The sequence below is a fragment of the Erinaceus europaeus genome, chromosome 13 (assembly GCF_950295315.1).
Source record: "Erinaceus europaeus chromosome 13, mEriEur2.1, whole genome shotgun sequence".
NCBI classification, from domain to species: Eukaryota; Metazoa; Chordata; class Mammalia; order Eulipotyphla; family Erinaceidae; genus Erinaceus; species Erinaceus europaeus.
This window is the reverse complement of record NC_080174.1, coordinates 71,439,639-71,454,495: the sequence shown is the minus strand read 5'-3', so window position 1 is coordinate 71,454,495 and position 14,857 is coordinate 71,439,639. Positions and strand designations below refer to the sequence as shown.

At 41.3% G+C, this 14,857-nt stretch overlaps 2 protein-coding genes across 6 annotated transcripts in view; both read right to left on the bottom strand.

Moving 5' to 3' along the window:
• The window catches only part of SCP2 (sterol carrier protein 2), a 342,267-nt gene that overhangs the window by 120,628 nt on the left and 206,782 nt on the right, over positions 1-14,857 (bottom strand). The window lies entirely within an intron of this gene.
• Positions 3,645-14,857, bottom strand: part of ZYG11A (zyg-11 family member A, cell cycle regulator) — a 45,678-nt gene continuing 34,465 nt past the window's right edge. For 2 of the 5 annotated variants that reach the window (XM_007534467.3, XM_060206196.1), the window contains 5 exons: positions 12,302-12,496; positions 9,074-9,135; positions 8,621-8,718; positions 3,951-5,542; positions 3,645-3,908 (listed from right to left, as the gene is read on the bottom strand). In XM_007534467.3, the coding sequence (XP_007534529.2) occupies positions 5,382-5,542; positions 8,621-8,718; positions 9,074-9,135; positions 12,302-12,496 (516 nt within the window). In that variant the 3' untranslated portion in view covers positions 3,645-3,908; positions 3,951-5,381. Of the gene's footprint in view, positions 3,909-3,950; positions 5,543-8,620; positions 8,719-9,073; positions 9,136-10,507; positions 10,623-12,301; positions 12,497-14,857 lie in introns of those variants that run through there. The other 3 variants (XM_060206193.1, XM_060206195.1, XM_060206194.1) reach the window with 3 other exon arrangements.

Genomic DNA, 14,857 nt, shown 5'->3' with positions numbered 1-14,857 from the left:
CAGTAGCGCAGCGGGTTAAGTGCACGTGGTGCAAAGCGCAAGGACCGGCATAAGTATCCCGGTTTGAGCCCCCGGCTCCCCACCTGCAGGGGAGTCGCTTCACAAGCAGTAAAGCAGGTGTGCAGGTGTCTTTCTCTCCCCCCCTTCTCCATTTCTCTCTGTCCTATCCAGCAACGATGACATCAATAACATCATAACTACAACAATAAAACAAGGGCAACAAAAGGGAATATTAAAAAAAAAAAAACTAGGTTAGGAGTGCTGGGGGCTGGAGCTCCAGTGATGCAATCGGTTAGCGTGCGGTACGTATAAAGAAGTGCTGAAAGCAGGGAATCAACTGGCAAGAAATGGATCAGCTGACTGGCACATGAACAAAGTGAACAACAGGGTAACAGAAACAGGGGTGGGGTGGTGACATACACATGCATACTGATCTCAGCCCTACTCACTACTGTGGCAGAGGGCAGAGGACGGCTGAGGCAGCTTCTATCTTAAGCTAATAGCCATGTGGTCAAATCATTCTTTAGTGGAGCCCAAGCTCAGCTAAAATTTCTAGGTCATAGACATCAGTAACAATCCTACTGAACTTTGTTTTGGCCTTTTAAAAAATGGGAATTATAGGCATCATGTCCAAAACAGCACCCTCCAAGAGTTCATTGACAAATTTTAGAATGCATAATATACTTGGGTCTTTTCAATTCAGAAACCCATAATCCTAAATGGGATTCATCTGTAATACAAATCATGCCAGGATATATACTGGGTTGTTGGGAAAGTCATGAAACATGTTTACATAGGAAAACAGAAAAAGTTATGACATTTCCTTTAACTCAGCACCTCTAAATCTGCAAGTCTATAAGAAAATGATATATGTGGGGGTTGGGCAGTGGCACACCTCGTTGAGCACACATGTTACAGTGCACTAGAACCCAGGTTCAAGCCCCCAGTCCCCACAAGCAGGGGGAAAGCTTTGCAAGTGGTGAAGCAGTGCTGCAGATGTCTATCTCCCTTTCTAGCTCACCTTTTCTCCTGATTTCTGGCTGTCTTTATCCAATAAATAAAAATATTTTTTTAAATGACACATGGATAGTCCAGGAGGTGGCTTGCAGTGGATAAAGCATTGGATTCTCAACCATTCGATTTATCTTTTTCTTCCCGTCTTCCCCTCCTCTCTCCATTTGTCTTATCTAACAATGACGAAATCAATAACAGTAATTACAACAATAATAAAAAAACAAGGGCAACAAAAGGGAAAATAAATAAATATAAAAAAAAAGAGGGGGCCGGGTGGTGGCACACCTGGTTGAGCACACATTACAATGTACAAGGGCTGGAGTTCAAGCCCCTGGCCCCTACCTGCGGGGGGGAATATTTTGTGTGTGGTGAAGCAGTGTTGGTGTCTGTCTCTCTCCCTATCACTCCCTTCTCTCTCGATTTCTGGCTGGCTCTATCCAATAAAGATAGTAATAAAAGAAAAAAAAAAGACACACTAGACCAGACAAGTTTGGCCAGTGTAGCCAATCAATTAGAGAGACCAAGTCCTTCAAAGAATCCACTGTGTGACAACAATTTGACTCAACTACATGATCCCATATCATGGCTGTACTGGGCACTCAACAACTCCAAACTATGACTGCTCCAATTTTTCTACTTGTCTTCCTATCAGATCTTCGTAATTCACCAGAATCTCACTTCAAGATAGCAGGAAATAATCTCGTCATTAAGGAGACTTCTACTTAAACTACAGACAACAATCATTAATTACTCTGAAGACTACATGTTAAAAGTCTTACTTACTTACTTAAAAATTGGAGGACTGGAGAGATAGCTTACCAGGCAGGAGATATATCTTGCAGTGAGCATGGTTCAAGCCTGCCGCAGGCACCGCCATGCGAGTTGCTTGACATGGTACCAGCTTTGCAGGAAGTTCTGCACGGCTGGACTCTCCAGGCCAAACTGAAACCATCTTGCCTTTTGCCATGTATAGGGCTTGGGATTAAGCTGTGTAGTCTTAATAATCTTTACCTGTGGCCAGGCTCAGAGCCTGACCACTAACAAAAGTAATGACAAAACCTGCACTGCACCTATAAGAATGATCATAATGGAACAAGCAATACCAACAATGCAGAATTTTTTAGGAGACTCCAAGAGGAAGAAATGTTTTCCCCTTTATATCACTTCCTTTAGTATTCCCCCTAAAATATAGGGAAAGATTGGTGCTTCCCACAGAGGAGGGGCCACCTTACAAAGCATAATTAGTTAATGGACAGTTATGGTACCTGCCTAAATACAATGGGCCTTTTAGTCTACCACCCACCACTATGCTCCTACTTCCTTATGCAGGAATAGTGCACAAGAACCTAGGTCACATAGTGAGCATACACAGAAGACGGATTCCAGCAAGAGAGCTTAACTTTATGGAGAGGCTGGCCAGGTCAGCACCACCTTGGTGCCTTCTCAGTAAGCAACAAAATTCCTTGATCAAACAGTGGAATAGATTTTATGAAAAATGGGCTGCTCAATTTGTTTAAGGCCCCTACAAACATAACAAGCTTGAACTTTCTATGAACCATTGGCTTCTGATACATAGGGGCAAGAGAATAGCTTAAACATACAGGTAGAATATTAATCTTAATCAATAGGACATCTGCTTAGCACAAAGGTACAGGAATAACAAAAGACATAGAAACTGTGATATGATCTCTAGGGAGAAAAGTGCCCCTGGACTGTGAATGTTCCACAAAGCAGGAGGTGTTCCCTACCTGTGCTGTTCTTACTTGGTGATTTTTGTATTAGTAAACAATGCCTTGATTTGTTTTAGTAATCTATACCTTGGTGATTTTTGTTTTAATGATCTAAGCCTTATGAGACTATAAAAATATAGTTCTCAAAGTGCAAGGACTGGTGTTAAGGATCCTAGTTCAAGCCCCCCGGTTCCCCACCTGCTGCAGGGGAGTCGCTTCACAGGTGGTGAAGCAGGTCTGCAGGTGTTTATCTTTCTCTCCCCCTGTCTTCTCTTCCTCTCTCCATTTCTCTCTGTCCTATCCAACAACGATGACATCAATATGAACAATAGGGAATAAATATAAAAAAATTAAAAATAAAATAAAGTTTTGCTTAAGTATGACAGAGATGTCTACTTGAGCTTGATTGTCTCTCACTCATTCTTTGTCGACGCCCCTTCTCCTCCAGGAGACCCTAATTATCTTCTGGGGCTGGCCCCCGGCACAAGCCCCAGTACCACACACTATGGCACTAGGTGGGGAATAGTTCCAGTATTGTAATATCTTTCCTGTTTCTCTATGAAAGAAAAAAAAAAAAATCAGCCTGGGAGCAATGAAATCATATATGCAATGAAGCCCTGGCTTTATTCCCCCTACTTTATCACCAAAAAAGAAAAAAATAGCTGAGTATAGAAAACTTCCTTGGCTCTGAGCATTGCTGTAAATGAGACAAAGTTTTGAAGGGCACATAATATGCAGAATTGGACCTGAACAAATACAAACGACCCACCTCATTCATAAATTAGAAAAGAGCTAGCATCTGGTAATAGAATGTTTTCAAGGACTAAAACCTAGGTCAGCAAACAAAGATACCCTTTTGAGATCCTGTAGAAGAGTGTAGTTTCAGAGCTACAGAAGAAACAGGTTACAAATTCCTTTTATTCAGTGATATAAGTAAACAACAGTTTAAAATAATGGTGTAGGGCCAGGTGGTGGCTCAGCTGAACACATCAGTTACCATGTGCAAGGACCCAGATTCAAGGGAAGCTTCGTAAGTGGCGAGACAGTGCTGTAGGTATCCCCTCTCTCTTTCCTTCTCTCTCCCTTCCATCTCCATTTCTGTCTCTATCCAATAAATAAATCAAGTAGATTTTAAAACAGATAAAAACAGTATTTAAGTAAGCCCTTCCAACTTAAAACAAAATTTTATTTTAGAGTAAGAGTAACGCCCTTTCTCATTTGATCCCAACACAGTACACATGGCATTCCAATCCAGTCTGGGCCCTGTCAGTTAAGAGACAAAAGAAAATCTAGTCGTAAAAATGCTGCCAATAAAATAAAGATGCCAAGGCATTGTGCATACATGAGTCACTGCTCCATGCCAGTTTTTCACCTCTTTTTAAGATTATTTATTAATGAAAGAATGAGGCAGAGCATCACTCTAGTACATATGATGTTGTACATGAGTATATAAACTCATGCCCTCACTCTTAAGGGCCTAATACTTAGTGCACTTACTCCACCTCCTGGGTTGTAGTTATTTCATTCTTTTTATTTCAGGTAGAGAGACAGATAGATAGAGAAGAGACCACAGTACCATTCTATCATCTATGGAGATCCTCTGGTGCTTTGTGTATGGTAAGGGCCACACCATACCAATCAAGCTATCTCTTAACACTAAAGTTAAGATTAGAGAAGTAAACAGATGGATGGTACGAGATGTCTCATCAGCCATCAACAACACAAGGAAGGAGTTCATACCCTATTCCACAGAAAAGCTTTGCAGGATACAAATGACAACTTGCAATACTTTATATTCTGATTGAATTTAGATTTTGGGGAAAAAAAATTTTTTTCCTAATCTCTATGCTAGGTAAGAGCACTTCTTAAAACTTTGGCAAAGTTTTTGTTTCTTTCTCTTGGTATTGGTCATAATCCTACTTAGAAACAAATCTTTGAGAACTACAGTCTCCACCACACACACCAGGACATCCATTAGGCAGAACACTATACTCGTTTGGTGTAAAGTGTAAAGTTAGAGGGGCAGGGAGGCCAAAGATAGAATATATCCCAAACTATAAAAAATAAACTTTTCTTCTGCCACGTAAGTGTGGGAGGTACTTTAGTATCTGTAAAAATAAATATCTTTTTCCTCCTAGCAGAGGTTTTTCATTTCAAACAAAGTATTTGAGTACATATTTCCTGGAACATTGTTCATGGATTCCTTTTCCAGTGTCTCACAGAACCAGCAGTAACATCTCAGGAGATTCTTTTAAACATAAAATTTAACAAAAAAATGTAAAGGTCTCCCTGTGGGTTTTTCCCTTTTGACGAAGCCCAAGTCGACAAGCAGACAGAGTAGCTGGCGCAGCTATTCCAGTGCAAGCTCACATCACAGGTCTTCCCGGAGTTTAGGGCTTGATTTCTCAAAATTGCTAGTGAGGTGGTTCCTGGGATGGCTTCAAATTGATTTGGGAGTGTAGCTATCATATAAATCCAAACTTTCAAAACTTATACAATATCAACAATAAAACCAATGAGGTAGCCCAACTGATAAACACAAATTTCAACACTGAACTGCTGACATGGCAGAATATCTGACATTGGAAAAAACAAACAAACAAAAAACATCTTTTGAGCCTCCTAGGCTAAGAGCACTCAACACATAGACCTTTGATAGTTCATGAAATGCATCTTGAAGTCATCTAAAACGGAGGTTGCAATCTTCTGTGCTTGCGAGTGTGCCTCACTGTGCTCCTGGATGTCATACAGAAGCTGCAATCCTTCTTCTTCGACTAACATTTTGCAGTATTTGCTGGCTGGAAGAAAAAAAATTAAGCAAAGAAACATGATGGACAAATTGGTATCTTCATTCCCAACTCACCATATTCACATTTTTGAAAAGGGTATAGAGATGTAAGCCCAGGAGTCGGGAGGTAGCGCAGTGGATAAAGTGCACATGGCGCAAAGCGCAAGGACCGGCATGAAGATCCCAGTTCGAGCCCCCGGCTCCCCATCTGCAGGGGAGTCACTTCACAAGTGGTGGAGCAGGTCTGCAGGTGTCTGTCTCTCCTCCTCTCTATCTTCCCCTCCTCTCTCCATTTCTCTTTGTCCTATCCAACAACGATGACATCAAAAACTACAACAATAAAAAGACAACAAGGACAACAAAAGGGAAAAAAATAAATAAAATTAAAAAAAAAAAGATGTAAGCCCTCGGTCACAGGTTAAAAGATAAAAATCAGGGGTTGGGCGGTAGTGCTGCGGGTTAAGTGCACGTGGTGCAAAGCACAAAGACGGGCGTAAGGGTCCAGTTCAAGACCCCCCCGCACCCCACCTGCAGGGGAGTCGCTTCACAGATAGTGAAGCCAGTCCGCAGATGTCCATATTTCTCTTTTTTTTTAACTTTTAATTTATTTTCCCTTTTGTTGCCCTTGATGTCTTTTTATTGTTGTTGTAGTTATTATTGTTGTTATTGATTCCATCATCGTTGGATAGGAGAGAAATGGAGAGAGGAGGGGAAGACAGAGAGGGGGAGAGAAAGAGACACCTGCAGACCTGCTTCACCGCTTGTGAAGCGAGTACCCTGCAGGTGGGGAGCCGGGGGCTTGAATCGGGATCCTTATGCTGTTCCTTGCGCTTTGTGCCACGTGCGCTTAACCTGCTGTGCTACCGCCCGACTCCCAGATGTCTATATTTCTCTCCCTCCTCTCTCCATTTCTCTGCTATCTAACAACAATGACATAAATAACAACAATAACTACAACAATGATAGAACAACCAGGGCAACAAAAGGGCAAAAAGCAGCCTCCAGGAGCAGTGGATTCGTGGTACAGGCACCGAGCCCAGCAATAACCCTGGAGGCAAAAAAAAAAAGAGGTAAGAATCAGTCAATTCAAAAGATAATATAATAAAACTTAAATAATGGCTTCGTTTGTACAGTAAGGTAACAATTATTTTGGCATGTATGCTTTCCATTAAATCTGTTTCAAATCCTTCTCATGAAAGGAAAGAAACTTATCATAAAATAATATATACTTTCGGGGGTCGGGCAGTGGCGCAGTGGGTTAAGCACATGTGGCGCAAAGCGCAGGGACCGGCGTAAGGATCCCGGTTCGAGCCCCCGGCTCCCCACCTGCAGGGGAGTCGCTTCACAGGCGGTGAAGCGGGTCTGCAGGTGTCTATCTTTCTCTCCCCTTCTCTGTCTTCCCCTCCTCTCTCCATTTCTCTCTGTCCTATCCAACAACGAATTGCGTCAACAAGGGCAATAATAATAATAACCACAACGAAGCTACAACAAGGGCAACAAAAGGGGGGGAAAAATGGCCTCCAGGAGCGGTGAATTCATGGTGCAGGCACTGAGCCCAGCAATAACCCTGGAGGAGAAAATAATAATAATAATAATAATATATACTTTCAATCTGGGAGGTGGCGCGATGGATAAAGCACTGAACTCTCAAGCAGGAGTTCAACCCCCGGCAGCATATGTACCAGTGTGACGTCTGATTCTTTCTCTCTCTCCTCCAATCATTCTCATTAATAAATAAATAAATAAATAAAATAAAATACCATATTCTTAAAAAACAAAACTACTATAGGTTATTTTTCAGTTGTAGGTGGTATGATGTGCTAGGCAAATTAAAAACATACTTGATAAAACAGAAAAACATTAAAAACACAACAGAATGAACAAATTAAATAAATTGTCCAGAAGCAAAAGCAGAAAGCTACCTAAATCCATGTGATTTTAGTTACAGCTATCATGGGGCAGAAAGAACTAGACACAAAAAGAAATAATGATCAAAAACACATCTAAGGTGATTACTTGGACCGCTGCACAAAGAAACAAAGAATGCAAAGTATCAAAATAAGATGGAGGTGAGTGTCCGGTGAGTGAGTGATGGTACATAACACCACCTCGTTTGCTTGGTTTCATCAGCGGTGCTTCATCACTCCTGGCCTACTTTTTCAAACAGAGTCAGAAACAGACAGAAGACACCAGAGCACCAAAACTTTCTCTAGTACAGTGGTGGCCAGGCTCAAATCTGGCAGTAGGCACCCTCCCAAGTGCAGCAGCTCCCAGTTCTCTACATAAGGGAGGTAGGAGAGGACTGCAAAGGAAGTGGGACCCAGTGCCCTTTGGTGGAGGAAAATGACAAGTTGGTGGAGGGTGTGGGATGCTATGATTTTTCATGAGGAAATATGAAACTTATCCCGGTGACAACAGTCTTATCAATCAGCACTTTCCCAATGAAGTACTCTTAAGAAAAAAAAATAGCTGGAAGGATAGTTATGTCTGTGGAGAAGAGGAGTAAGAGCAAACTTTTTACTTTCCATATTGCTGGCCATCCACTTCCAAATATATTGCAATTCTGTAGTATTTCTTAAGCCAATAAAAACATTTTTGATTTTTGGAAGGATTTTATTTATTTTTATTTATTTATTTAACCGGAGCGCTGATCAGCTCTGGCTTGTGGTGGTACAGGGGATTCAACCCGGGACTTCGGAGCCTCAAGCATGAGTGTCTCTTTGCATAATCATTATACTATCTACTCCCACCCTGATTTTTTTTTTAAAGAAAATTTCTTTTTTAATTTTTTTATTATCTTTATTTATTGGATAGAGACATCCAGAAATCAAGAGGAAAGAGGGGGAAATAGAGGAAGAGAGACAGAGAGACACCTGCAGCACTGCTTCACCACTTGTGAAGCTTTCCCCCTGGGTCCTTGCACATTGTAACATGTGCACTCAAACAGGCACGCCACCTCCCTGCCCCATTAAAGAAAACTTCTTACAATTAAAAATATTAAATCAAAGCCATAGTGAGTAATTTTTCAAAATTTCAGTTTGAATCTATGCAGAAAAAATCACAAAACTATCATGTTTTAAATACATACGGTTTTTAATGCAGACATGATATATTGCCCATAATGCCCACAGCTGGATCTCTGGTTGAGAGAAGTTGCCAAGGAGTGGGAAAAAGGACTTGAAGGATCTAAAAAAGACACAAAGAATAGTTTCATTCAGAACTCTGGCTAATGTCTGGGATATAATAATAATTTTCATCACTTTCTAACAGTTCTATTCCTCACTGAGACGAATACTATTGACCATCTACCTAGCATTTAAGAACCGGCATTCTTTATTAGATAGACATTATACAATCTCAGTTTATCCTCCATCTTGTCCACTGTCAGGCTCACATTACAAATCAGGAAAACAATCACTTCAAAAAAAGCATTTGAGCAAAAGCTATAGACTAAAAAATTTCAATGTTACTATAGCCTCTACATAGTAAGAAGTAGTAAGAAGACTAAGCAAATTTTAAGAAAAACACTTCATTGTGTTACCTGTAGGTCACCAATGCTGTCATCTTACAACTTGAACTAGGCCAATTCTGGACAGTTTCATACTATACAAAAAGAGAAACCAAGATTCTGACATTCCACCATTTTAGAAGGTCATAGCAGGCTGTTTCCTATTAGTAAGATTTATATATATATATTCTGAAAACTGTGAGAGCAATTACCCAGCTTAGGTATACTTACTTGCCAACATATAATTAAATAAACACTAAGCATGTAAGACAGAACCAAGTTATGAGGAAAATACAATAAAAATAAGCTTCAGTTTAAAGATGGAGGAATGAGTACACGTCTGCACCATCCATGAATTAAAACAGCAGAATAGCAAAATCAGTTTAAAATAAAAGACAAAGACAACAGCAAAGCAAAAAGGGAAATGTCAATGGATGATAGCTCTAGTATTGGGAAAGGTTAAATTTTTTTAAGAGGGGAGTCGGGTGGTAGTGCAGTGGGTTAAGAGCAGGTGGCGCAAAGCGCAAGGACCAGCTTAACAATCTCCATTTGAGCCCCAGCTCCCCACCTGCAGGGGAGTCGCCTCACAAGTGGTGAAACAGGTCTGCAGGTGTCTATCTTTCTCTCCCCCTCTGTCTTCTTCTCTTTCCATTTCTCTCTGTCCTATCTAACAACAACAATAATAACTACAACAACAATAAAACAGCAAGGGCAACAAAAGGGAATAAATAAATAAATTTTAACAGAAACCTCTAGATTTAAATATTTAATATACCAGATAACTCAGGAAATAAGATTAGAAGTGAATTTGAAATAATCAAGTTGTGGGGCCAGAGCGGTGGTACACCTGGTTGGGCATACACGTTACCATGTGCAAGGACCTGGGTTTGAGCCCCACTCCCCACCTGTTGGGGTGTGGGCTTCATGAGCAGCGAAGCAGGTTTACAGGTGTCCCTCTCTGTTCTCCTCCTCCCCTCTCAATTTATCTGTGTCCTATTTAACAAAAAAGGAGAGAAAGAGAGAAACGGAAATAAGGCCATCAGGTGGTGGGTTCGTTGTGCATACACTGAAGCCCAGATATAGCCCTGGCAGCAATAAATCTCTCTATGTATGTGTGTGTGTGTGTGTGTGTGTGTGTGTGTGTTAAATAAATTTTAAGTAAAATAAATCAATAAATAAGTACTATGACTTCTAAGTCTTTTTCTCCAGTGGGTGTTCCAATTTTTGGAAGCCAAGTTTATAATTTTCAAGCAGAACAGATGATGATTCTTAAGTTCCAACCCCCCCAGGACGAATGTTCTAACTACACCACACTGAATTATAACTAACCTAGAGCACACTACCCTGAGACCACAGCTGACAAGTCCCACCCACCTGCATGTAGCTTCCCCAACGCCCCATTCTTAGATATGAAAAGCAGAGCAGATTAGAGATACAGTAGGCAGTGCATCAGCTGGAGCTTTGAACCTGGGAGCATGAGGTCCTCAGGCTAATCCTTGACATCACATGCGTCAGTGAGGCTCCAGTGTTGGTACATACTTGGACACCCCCACTTCTCCTTTCTCCTCTTCTCTCTACCATGCTAAAATACAAGTTTTACAATACTGGGTTGTTGGAAAAGGCATGACACTTTTTTGCACAGAAAAATATACCATGACTTTTTTGATAACCCAATAAATGAGATCATAGATATATAGCAACTATGAAGTAAGGTTTTGCATTTAAAAAAAAAGCATCCAAAGACAAGCCAAGTGGTGATGCCCCTGCTAGAGTACACAAGTTACCATGCTTTAAGACCCAGGTTCAAGCCCCAGGCCCTACATGCAAGGGGGAAGCTTCACAAGCAGTGGAGAAGCACTGCAGGTCTCTCTCTCTCTATTACTCACATTCTACAAAAATAAAACAAAAAAATACTTGAAGAATAAAAATGGGGTTAATAATTAAAATAGCAGAAATAGAAAATCCAATAGTAGCAGAAGTAAAAAAAAAAAAGATTAAAAAGGAAAAAGTTAAAAAAAAAAAAAAGATAAAGGTAGCACATCAGGTTAAGTGCATGTGGTGCAAAGCACAAGAACGGGCGTAAGGGTCCCGGTTCAAGCCCCCAGCTCCCCACCTGCAGGGAAGTCGCTTCACAGGCAGTGAAGCAGGTCTGCAGGTGTCTATCTTTCTGCTCCTGTCTTCCCCTCCTCTCTCCATTTCTCTCTGTCTTATCTGACAACAACGACATCAATAACAACAATAGCTACAACAATAAAAAAGGCAACAAAAGGGAAAATAAATATTTTTTAAAATTGTTTTAAAAAATAATAAAGGGCAGGGTAGACAGTATAATGGTTATGTAAAGAGATTCTCATGCCTGAGGCTCTGAAATCCCAGGTTCAATCTCCCATCCCACCATAAGCCAGAGTTGAGACGGCTGGGCAGTAGTGTACCGGGTTAAGCACATTTGGTGCAACGCGCAAAGACCTGTGTAAGGATCCTGGTTTGAGACCCCAGCTCCCTACCTGCGGGGGGGGGGTCGCTTCACAAGTGGTGAAGCAGGTCTGCAAGTGTCTTTCTTTCTCTCCCCCCCTCTATCTTCCCCTCCTCTCTCCATTTCTCTCTGTCCTACCCAACAACAATGACAGCAACAGGAACAATAATAACAACGATGATGATAAACATGGGCAATAAAAAGGGAAAAAATAGCCTCCAGGAGCAGTGAATTCGTGTGGACACCGGGCACCAAGCCCCAGTGATAACCCTGGAGGAAAAAAAAAAGATAATAATCTCAGAAGGTAAACATCCTAGAAAGGGGGGGGAGAACAACAGCAAAATTATAACATAGGCTGACTTTAGGTAGTAGAGTCTGAGTATCGATTTTTTTTATTTTACTTATTATCTTTATTTATTTATTAATTGGATAGAGGCAGCCAGAAAATGAGAGAGGCAGGGAGTGATATATGTGTGTGTGTGTGTATGTATAGATAGATAGATAGATAGATAGATAGATAGATAGATAGATAGATAGATAGATAGATAGATGGGGGGGGGGGGGAAGAGAGAGAGACCTGCAACCCTGCTTTACCACTTGTGAAACTTTCCCCTTGCAGGTGTGGACCAGGGGCTTGAACCTGGGTCCTTGCACACTGTAACATGTGCACTCAGACAGGTGTGCTACCACCTGGTCCCCATTTCCCATTTTTTATAATGGACAGATAGCATCTTTTCTGAAAGAAGTGACTGTTCTGAGTTTTATAAAAAAAGGAAAAGTCCATGTACCAAGTCCCGGAGAAGAGCATTCCTCTGAAGGCCACGGCATATCCAGGGCTCTTGGTGAGATGTCACATGAGCTATGATGCCTGCAGCGAAGTAGCTGATTTCCATTTCTTTGCTATGGAGCAAGCTGCTGATATGCCTTACTACATCTTCAGTCACCAACATGGAAGAGAGCTCTTTGACTTCAGCTATGTTGTTCTACAGGTCAGATGGAACAGGAGGTATCAATGACAGGTATAGACAGAATGTCAGGAACTGACACTTTTTCCTAGCTCAGTTTAGATATTCAGAACACACAGTCCCATGTGGCTCCCTCTCAATTTAACTAGCAGACACACAACTGATGATGAGGATCCGTTATAGAAAATCACTCGTTAAGAATCTACCCACTCCTGGCAGCCATTCCTGCCCACCCCCCATTTTATTTGATAGGACAGAGAGAAACTGAAGAGGGGAGACAGCAAGAGAGACGCCTGCAGACCTGCTTCACTGCTTGTGAAGCATCCTCCCTGGAGGTGGGAGCCAAAAATGCCTCTTAATCTGCCCTATCTCCTTTAATCTTAAATGTAAGGGTGCAGGGAGTCAGGCAGTAGCGCAGTGGGTTAAGTACAGGTGACACAAAGCGCAAAGACCGGTGTATGGATCCCAGTTCAAGCCCCCAGCTCCCCACCTGCAGGGGAGTTGCTTCACAGGCAATGAAGCAGGTCTGCAAGTGTCTGTCTTTCTCTTCCCCTCTGTCTTCCCTGCCTCTCTCCATTTTTCTCTCTCCTATCCAACAATGACGACAACAATAGTAATTACAACAATAAAAAGAAACAAGGGCAACAAAAGGGAATAAACAAATTAATTTTTTTAAAAAAGGGTGCAAAGTGTGTATACCAAACCCTGAGAATCAGCAAGACAAATTTGTCAAGTTCACACTGTGAGTAACTATTTGAAATAGAAAATATACCCAGGCCCAATTTAAACTTGAATTCCTAGGGGCCGACAAGCATGCATTTACTTGAAGTTTAAAGGTAACAACAATCAAAGGTAGGCAGGGGTTTCTTTTATCTTATACATTGTGGCATTCTTCTATGTCATGTAATAAACTACCATAAACTCAGTGGCTTAATTTTATTTTCTTCTTTTAACAGTTTCTTTGGGTAAGGAATCTAGGCATAACTTAGCTAGGTCTGTTATTATGGTTTCACATGGCTTCAATCAAAGTGCTGACTACTGGGACAAGCATACAGCTCAACAGCTAGAGCAGACACCTTACCATCAACCTTCTGCACAGAGGAGCACCCTGGGAAATAACTATGGATGGAGCAACAGTGAACGGGTGTCTCTTCCTCTTTCTAATGATGCAGCATTTTATAAGATAGGGAGGTCACTTAGTTCAAGGCTGTTTTATACCCCCTCCCCAAAGTTACACAAAATGTTAGCTGGCTACATTTTTCATCTGGAGGCTCCAGTAAAGGTAAGATACTTCTAATGTCACTCAGGAAGAATTCATTTCGGTAGAATTCACTTCTTTGTGGCTATAAGACTAAGTGTTTCAGTTTCTTCCTGGAAACGAATCTTAGTTCCTAGAAGCTGCATGTTTCCTCACTTGTATGGATATCTCTCTCCCTCTCTCTCTCTCTCTCTCTCTCTCTCTCTCTGTCTCTCCACCAGAGAACTGCTCAGCTCTGGCTCACTGTGTGGTGTGGGGGATTGAGCCTGGGACTTCAAGCCTCTACCCCTGGCCCTGCTCCCCCCCTTTTATTTTTAGAATTTATTTATTTATTCATGAAAAAGATAGGAGAGAAAGAACCAGGCATCACTCTGGTACATGTACTGCCAGGGATTGAACTCAGGACCTCATGCTTGATAGTCCAATGTTTTATCCACTGCGCCACCTCCCAGACCACCCCTGCTCCTTCCTAATCACTCATTTCATGACAATTTTCTTCAAAGCCAGTGAAGAATCTCTCTAGAGTGAGAGACACAGATTTACATAAAAGGTATATATATTTAATATAATTCTATTTTGAAGATTATAATGCATATAATGACATTACATATATGTATGTATATAACAAAACTAAAGGGGTAAAATCCTAATACTTTCATATTCTCTTGGATTAAAAACAGTCCCAAATTCTGTCTCCACTTGAGATTATGCAAAGATCAGAATTCACTGGAGGATACTCCAGGGTGTGTGGTGACAATCTAAGGTTTAAAGGTAAAACATGTATAATGAACACAGCAGTTATTGCTTCTTTTGAAGCAGCATTTAAAAGCTAAATAATTTGGGTTGGGGAGATAGCATAATGGTTATGCAAACAGTCTAATGCCTGAGGCTTGAGGTCCCAGGTTCAGTTCCCCACACTACCACAAGCCAGAGCTGAGCAGTCCTCTGGAAGGAAAAAAAAAAAAACCACAACTAACTTATAGGAGAAAGACCAGGACAATGCTCCATTATATACAGTACCAGGGATTGAACCCAGGGCCTCAGCAACCTAAAGGGTCTGTTCCACTACTGAGTTACTTCCCGAAGCACTTTGAGCTTTTCTGTGTGGACAGAAAGATAGG